An 8,716-nucleotide genomic window follows, 5' to 3' on the forward strand; every position below is an offset into this window, starting at 1 on the left:
TGATTTTGTTATTCACGTGTTCTAGAAAATTTTTTTAGAAAAGTGTTGCAGGGGTATAAAGTTTGATCATTTTACCAAATCACAAAGCAGGATTTGGAAGCTGGCATTTTCTGCATGAGAGCAAATGAAAGCAAAACATTAAGAAAAGGAATTTTTATTAGCAAAATAAAAGTTGTAAGAAGTTTTAAAGTTTTAATAAATTCTAATGAATAAAATCATGTGGAACTGTTGAACAGCCACACAAATGATTTAAAAAGGAAAAATCTTCAATGAATGTTTTGCAAAATTTAAAAAAACAAACTGTATGTTAGGGTTTAAGGTTAGGGTTGGGGTTTAGGGTTAGAATTAGTGTTTAGGGTTAGAATTTGGGTTTAAGGTTGAGGTTTAGGTTCAGTTCGACCAGTTGATGACCTAAGCTTAATCAATTAGTAACATATTTTTAGTGAACATTTTTCCAAAATTTTTCTAGAAGTGAATAAAATCAGATTCAGTGTGAAAAATTACATCAATACATACACATGTGTCTGTCTGTGTGTGTATGTTGTGTTTATGTTTGCCTCCTCCACCACTTGAAAACTGGTGTTGGTTTGTTTACATCCTCGTTTGGCAAAAATATGAACATAAAAAAATAAGTGTCGGAGGTGTTTTGTTCAAACCCAACATGACCGTAGCTCAATGATTCAAATAAATGAAAGATAAAAGACAACCAAACAGCACATCGGTATTCTTTTGTTTTATTATCCTAAATGAAGGTAGAAATATTGACATTATTCAGAAAGAAAAAAAAATGCCAATTGCTAATGATAATTTTCTTCCATTTTGCAATCCTTGTGTTAAAAAATACCCAAAAATGCCTGAATCATAAGTACGAGAATGAAATTTGCTTTGATGGTGCAAACCCAGGCCCAAAATTTTTTACAAACAAGGTCAATTTTTTGCAATCTTAATATCAAAATAAACACAACTATTATAATAATAATGATTTCAAATTTTGGCACAAGGCCAGCACTTTTGAAAGCAGGGATAAGTTGATTATGTCGACCCCAGTGTTCAACTGGTACTTATTTTATTCAATTACATGAAGCAATGTGTTTGGGGCTAATGCAGTTTCGTACTTCTCCTTGAAAAATACATTTTTTTGAAAAAAAATTCCCAAATTATTGAATTATTAAATTGATTACTAATTTAATAGTGCTATAAAAGTGCATATAAGAATGATTTTATCTAGTTTTCTAATGAATTGTTTGTTTGTTTTCGGGGTACCCTTGGCTTCTCATCTCCCTCTTGATTCCCCATCTTAGTTTGAATACTTCTCAAAGCCCTTATTAATTATAGGTTTATTGAAAATAAATCCCATACTCGTTTGTGAAGAAACAGTTTTCCTGACAGCTTGGGTTCAGTTTAAATGATTGATCAATGATTTAACTTGGTGGATCGACCTTCCCGTCCTCACCTTTGATGCTATGGACCTAGATGGAATATTTATGATAATTAAAGTAACTTATAAAAACTTAGGTAAAATGAAGTAAAAATAAATAGATACCTGCACACTAACAATGCAGAAAACTATAATTAAACAAGAAAGTACGGAATCAATGGTAGAAATACAATGAGATAAGCAGAGAGGAAGAAAGAAGTGGTATAATTTGACAAAGCAAAAAAGCAAAACGAATCTTAAAGAGACTTGTGTGGATGTTAACCAGTTAGAATGGACATTATTGATTGGATGGATTTTCTATGTCATCAATAATGTTGAAGTGAAGTTTTGATTAATAACTGTGATTTTGCCTTCTGCACTGTCCATTATATATATATATATATATATATATGTTTTGCAGCTTTAAAATTTTGGAGCAATTTGGTACAATGCAATGATATGTAGCTGTTCATCTTATGAACCAGACAAACAACACTCAAAATCTAATATTCTAACATGTGTTCTTTAGGTACATATCTGAGTGTAATAGAAAATTAGTACATAAGGATGATTCATCATTATAATAAGTGCATATACACGTGTTTCTTATATGTATATGTGTAATGTGCATCTTACAAATAAAAATACATACCTACATGTTAATATTTTATGATTCCCAAATTTTCTGCGCCCCTCTCCATAGCCCCCTGTGGTTCCCAATTTTTCAGACCTAGCTGTGGCCTCCAAGAAATGTTTCATGGCCCCCTAGGGAGCCATATGGCTGACCTTTGAGAAACCCTATTCTACAGGACTGCCACATTTAGTTGACAAATATATTTTATGAATAAACAGACAGGGATAAATAGATAGATTTGATGGCACTCCGTCGTTTACGACATCGAGGGTTCCAGTTGATCTGATCAACGGAACAGCCAGCTCGTGAAATTAACGTGCAAGTGGCTGAGCACTCCACAGACACGTGTACCCTTAACGTAGTTCTCGGGGATATTCAGTGACAAGGCTGACCCTTTGAATTACAGGCACAACAGAAACAGGAAATAAGAGTGATAGAAAGTTGTGGTGAAAGAGTACAGCAGGGTTCGCCACCATCCCCTGCTGGAGCCTCGTGGAGCTTTAGGTGTTTTCGCTCAATAAACACTCACAACGCCCGGTCTAGGAATCGAAACCGCGATCCTATGACAATGGCCCTAACCACTGGGCCATTGCACCTCCAAATAGATAGATAGATAAATAAATAAATGGATGAAAAAGTTCAAAATTTAAAATTGGGGGAGGGGGTGAAATTTGAGCCCCTTATTAAACCTTATAACATTAATTATTAAACATTAATATTTGTTTCTCATAAAATGGTGTATAAAATGGTGTATGTACATTAAATTATTATTTACGATTATTTAAGGCAAACACAAGTAAAACGCAAATTCTTTTCACTTTAATGTTTTTGTCTGTATTTAATTTTGATTTGCATATGTTTGTCAATTTGCTACGGTCTCTTTAAAGTAAACAAAATCAAAAATTTAAATGGGTGGGGGTGAAATTTTAAAAAAATTTCTTTTGCATATTTGTAATCACCGAGATACGAGATATAAAACGTAGGAATCCAAAAATTTTTTTCAAAACAAATGAATTTTTCAAGGAGACGTATGAAATTGCATTAGTCCCCAGTGTTCAGCTGGTACTTATTCTATCGACTTCTAAAGGATGAAGGGCAAAGTCACCCTGGCGGAATTTGAATTATGATCGTAATGGTGGACAAAATGCTGCTAAGCATTTTACCCATCATGCTAACGATTCTGCCAGCTTGCCGCTTGAGGTATAATAATAACAACAACAACAATAATTATTATTATTTTATACTTGTGTATCAATCAAATCAGATAAATCCAATATTGGAAGAGTAATGTTTCAAATCAGTCCCAAAATGTTTCTACGCTCGTTTGTTTTGGCAATGAAGTTTTTCAGGATGTTCAAAGCGTTTTCATTGCAACATATCTACATTTTTTGGTATTATTTGATTCTTTCACCCGCATGATTTTCACTAAGAAAAAAGAAAAACTCAAATTTTTTGCTTTGAATCAAGTACCCTGACCTCCTAATATGCTACAAACTCCTTATTTTTGTGTTCAGAAAAAAGGGGGCTGGGTGAGAAACCGCCCCCACCCCACCCCATATCCCAGAATCATTAGCATTTTTTTTTCTGTTGAATGAATTCCAGTGACCTCATAATATGCTACAAATCAATTTTTGAGTCTGGTAAATGGGGTGGAAACCTCGGAAATTTCACCTCCACTCCCATTGATCTTTTCACCTGCACCATTTTCACTACGAAAAAAAAACTCCAATTTTTTGCATGGAATCAAGTGCCCTGACCTCATAATAAGCTGCAAACCCCTTATTTTTGTTAGGAAAAAAAGGGGTGGGTGGGAAACTGGAAATTTTTTTTCCTGTTGACTAAATTCCGGTTACCTCCTAATACGCTACAAAACCCTTTTTTGGGGTCTGGAAACGGGGTGGGTGGAACCCTCGGAAATTTCACTCTCACCCCCATTTTCAAATATTTTTTGCTATTTCTTTCTTTACCCATAATTTTAGATAACATTTTGCAGAAATACGTTTTTGAGAGAGTGTGGATTACATTAAACTGAAAATTCAAAGACCCCAAAAAGGGTTTTGTAGCATATTAGGAGGTCACCGAAATTCAGTCAATGGAAAAAAAAAATTTCCAATGATTTCGGAATGTGGGGGGGGGGGGATCCGGTTTCCCACCCACCCCTTTTTTTCCGAACAAAAATAAAGGGTTTGCAGCATATTAATGAAGTGAAGGTACTTGATTCCATGCAAAAAATCCGAGTTTTTTTCTTAGTGAAAATCGTGCGAGTGAAAAGATCACCCCACCCCATTTTCCGGACCCAAAAATGGGTTTTGTAGCATATTAGGAGGTCACCAGAATTCAGTCAACGGAAAAAAAAAAAATTCCAATTATTCCGGGATATGGGTGGGGTGGGGTGGGGGAGTCAGGCTCCCCCCTTTTTTTTCCAAACAAAAATAAGGAGTTCGCAGCATATTAGGAGGTCAGGGTACTTAATTCCACGCAAAAAATCCGATTTTTTTTTCTTTTTTGTTAAGTGAAAATCGTGCGAGTGAAAGGATCAAAATTTACCCATTTTTTCTTTTTTTTTTTTGTGGAGGTGCTTGCACCCTATGGTCTAAATAACATTCAACCTATACCTTTTGCTTGTTTCAGTCTATGGATTGCGGCCAAGCTGGGGATACCGCTTTGAAGGGTTTAGTCGAACAAACTGACTCCAGTAATTATTTTTTTAAAGTTTGGCACTTATTCCATGGATATCTTTTATTGAACCCTTAACTTATTGCGATGTAAACAAACTAATACCGATTGTCAAATGGTGATTGGGGGCAAACATAAATACACATTCATAGATATATACATACATGGTTAACGTGTCGTTTAGTCATAATAAAGTGAAAGTAAATTGTCCGGAAAAAAAAAAAAAAGAAATTGCGATACACTGCAAAAGTAACGACGACATATCTGATAGAGGGGCTTCAAATGTAGGGGTTTCATCTACTTCTATACTCATGAAATTGTTAACCATTCACTCAAACTACGACAACATCCATACACAGACTGTAGATGGGCGATGGTTGTTCACCATGAAAAAACTAAGGCGGAATGTGAGACTAGTGATTTATTTACTATCATCATCATGTGTGACGATACGAATTTAGAAATCGGGAAAAACCATTTACGAATCTCATTTCATGTATCAATAACTATTGTTTTTCCATAAATGTAAATATTTTCATCTTATAGAAAATATATCTACGGTTTTCATGTTATATGAAATATATATATGCAAGTCCTAGATATTCGTTATGTCTGTGGTGACTTGTACACAGGGCAAAACTAAAACTGATGGGGACAACATTTTGTCCCAGGATTTAATACTAAATTAGGGGTGCGACTTATATACGAGTAAATACCAATATATATATATATATATATACTAGACTAGACTACCTGTGACCCATTGGGTCACTGGGTAAGTGAGTTTCCCAGCAACAGAGTTCTGTTTCGCGCTTTTTTTTTTTGCACGCGCAACAATTTTTACAGCTTATCCGAATGAACAGAGAAAGTACACAGAAATATATTTTACGTACCTGTCGTATACGTCGGTTTTGTTTTTTCGTTTTAAAGGTAAACGATTCTGATAGAAGCAATTAGATTTGGTGGTGGGGGAAGGGGAGGAATTAAAGATGTTGAAAACGTGGTCTTTTGCATATTCGGAATCTCCGTCATCGAAAATAGGCATACCTTAGGAATCCGGTGAAAAAAAAAAAAAAATCCTCATTTAAAAATATTTTCCGGAAATTTTTTTTTTTAGAAATGCGTAAAAAAATACGGAGATTATGATTCTGAAAAAAAATTGTTTGAAAAATTTCACCCCCCCCCCCCAAGCAGGCTATTTACATGCTAGAAATAACAGCAAATCTCACAAAACTAGTGTTAGGGTTAGGGTCAGGGTTACGGTTAGGGTTAGGGTTAGGTTTACCCTGTGGATCTATATAAAAACCGGGGGGGGGGGGGATCGAAATTTTTAAATTGAGATTTTTGAAAAAAAAATTTCAGAATCGGAATCGCCATAGCCTAAAACGTGGGATTCCATTAAAAAAAAAAAAAAAAAAAGGGGGGGGGTTCAGATTACATATAGTCCGTCTCTGCCCAAAAATGAATGTAACAGAATTATATTGCAAATATATTTAATCTACCGTGTAGATGTTTTAGCACCAACGTATAATCCAATGATATTCAGAATACATTAAACTAGCACAAACAATAAAATTTAAATAAGTTGGATAGCAAATCTAATTAACAAATGTATTGTGGTTCAGTTTCCAATTAACCAAATATTTTGTTGAATGGGTCCAATAATAAAATATTAATATATGATATATATTATTAAGTGTTCCGACTCGTAAAATACTTCAACATTAAAAACATCAGTAACACGGACCATTGTGGTTACTGCTTCTTTTCTTCTTTATGCGCTTTGAAACGTAATTCTTTGGTCATAGTCGAACTTACAGAGGCAAGTTGTCCAGAATGGTTATTCTGATTATGTATGTTGCTAAGCTGGACATTGAGTTGAGTCATAAGTTGATGTAGTTCAATTTTTAGACCATATTCTTTCAACACCGAACATAGCGTTTGAATAAAACAAGATCTGTCCTTTGTACGAGACTCCGAACAAAACCCGGAAGAAACAATCAACAGATTTGCCCATAACGGAATCCTCGTATAATTAATCGATTTCTCTTTAGACGGGAATAATCCATCATGTTGGACGTTAACTTTTACAACAGGACTAGTATCAACGATGAAGAATTTTGGTTTTGCAGCGAGAGTCGAATTTTCTTTTTTAATTAGTTCATTCAACAGAGAATCAAAACTGACGAAATCATCCGTGCCGTATATGTGGTCATCGTTTTCGCTATAAGTTAATATTGCGCATACAAAACAGCTATAATCATTACTACGCGTCGACAGACTACTTATTAGATCTTTCATCTCTGCTACACTTTGATCCTTACGGAAAATAACTGTAAAGTTTAAATACGTCAGAGCTTCTTTCAGGTCTTCCGCATCTCTTTGAGAATTCCTTCGTGGAGCTATAGTTTGAGAATATAAACAGTTGTAGACAATAAGAGCCAGGCCAGGTTTGGTGGAGTTAGTGCCACACTCTACTGTAAAATGGTACTTTGAGTAATTTTTACTGAACTGCTCCGCGGAATTACTGGTAGAACCTTCTTGTGGAAAGTTAGAACATTTCTTATGGATCCCATCGGTTGGATTCGAATCACTGTAATCCATAATTAGAATAACGTGCTTTATATTCAGACAAAATGTAGACGATGAAAAAAATGTAATATTATATAAAGTTAGAAATCAAATATTGCTAAAAAAAATAAGTTTGAGCATTAATAGCAGAATAAAACATACGGCACCTATTTACTACTAAATAGGTTTAATAAGGTGAGCGAGACACATGCTGAATAAGTGACGTTTGATTTCAAACTGAACTTGTTTCACAATTATAGTTCTCAACGTCACATCCGTTTGACTATGTATGTATGCATTTATTTATATGTATAACGTAGAACAATCGGTTATTCTTGGTTGTTGATTAAACTCAGTCTGGTTGTGTTGTTTAGTAATTTATTACTTAGCTAGTTGTACGGTATTCTTCCATCTCACTCGCTATCCTTCGGAGCAACGCCTTTTCAATTTTGTCTGCTGGTGCCATAAGAAATGTTTCGGTATTATTTGATTCTTTGTTGTTGGCACTACGACGTCGAGGTTTCCAGTTGATCCAATCAACGGAACAGCCTGCTCGTGAAATTAATGTGCAAGTGGCTGAGCACTCCACAGACACGTGTACCCTTAACGTAGTTCTCGTGGATATTCAGCGTGACAAGGCTGGCCTTTAGAAATGCAGTACAACAGAAACAGGAAGTAAGAGAAAGTTGTGGTGGAAGAGTACAGCAGAATTCGCCACTATCCCCTGCCGGAGCCTCGTCTGGGAATCGAAACCGCGATCCTATGACGGCGAGTCCGCTGCCCTAACCACTGGGCCATTGCGCCTCCACATTTGATTCTTTCACCTGCACGATATTCACTAAGAGGTCAGGGTAGTTGATTCCACGCAAAAAATCCGAGTTTTATTATTTTTTTTCTTAGTGAAAATCATGCGGGTGACAGGATCAAAATTTACCAATGTTTCTATATTGTGAGAGGCAAGATTCTTCGTTGGGAGTTCCTTTAGAAACGCACGTCTCCAAGAAAATGAAATGCAATTAAAAAAAAAAAGTTATGAAAATAAAAGAAATATATGCAAAATAAATGATGTATGCAAGAAATTAGAAAGATTCACCTATTTTAAAATATTTTATACTAAAAAATAAAACAAACGGAAAACGGGCACTCGCGAATATAAACAAACATGTCGAGTATAAACTAACACGTCGGACGATACAAGGGGCGGTAATTTACTTTTACTAGTTGGATATTATTAATGATACTCTCTTTTCTCTTTTACTTGTTTCAGTCATTTGACTGCGGCCATGCTGGAGCACCGCCTTTAGTCGAGCAAATCAACTCAAGGACTTATTCTATCGGTCTCTTTTTGCCGAAGCGCTAAGTTACGGGGACGTAAACACAGCAGTATCGGTTGTCAAGCGATGTTGGGGGGGACAAAC

At 35.3% G+C, this 8,716-nt stretch overlaps 1 protein-coding gene across 1 annotated transcript; it reads right to left on the bottom strand.

Moving 5' to 3' along the window:
- Positions 1-718: 718 nt before the first annotated feature.
- On the bottom strand, positions 719-8,466 carry LOC106870008 (caspase-3). Its single transcript, XM_089352406.1, has one exon. It carries the CDS (start codon positions 7,329-7,331, stop codon positions 6,483-6,485), a length of 849 nt encoding a protein of 282 aa, XP_089208532.1. The 5' UTR covers positions 7,332-8,466; the 3' UTR covers positions 719-6,482.
- Between the last annotated feature and the right edge of the window lie 250 nt (positions 8,467-8,716).

The sequence above is a fragment of the Octopus bimaculoides genome, chromosome 5 (assembly GCF_046866305.1).
Source record: "Octopus bimaculoides isolate indiv1 chromosome 5, ASM4686630v1, whole genome shotgun sequence".
In the NCBI taxonomy this organism is placed as follows: Eukaryota; Metazoa; Mollusca; class Cephalopoda; order Octopoda; family Octopodidae; genus Octopus; species Octopus bimaculoides.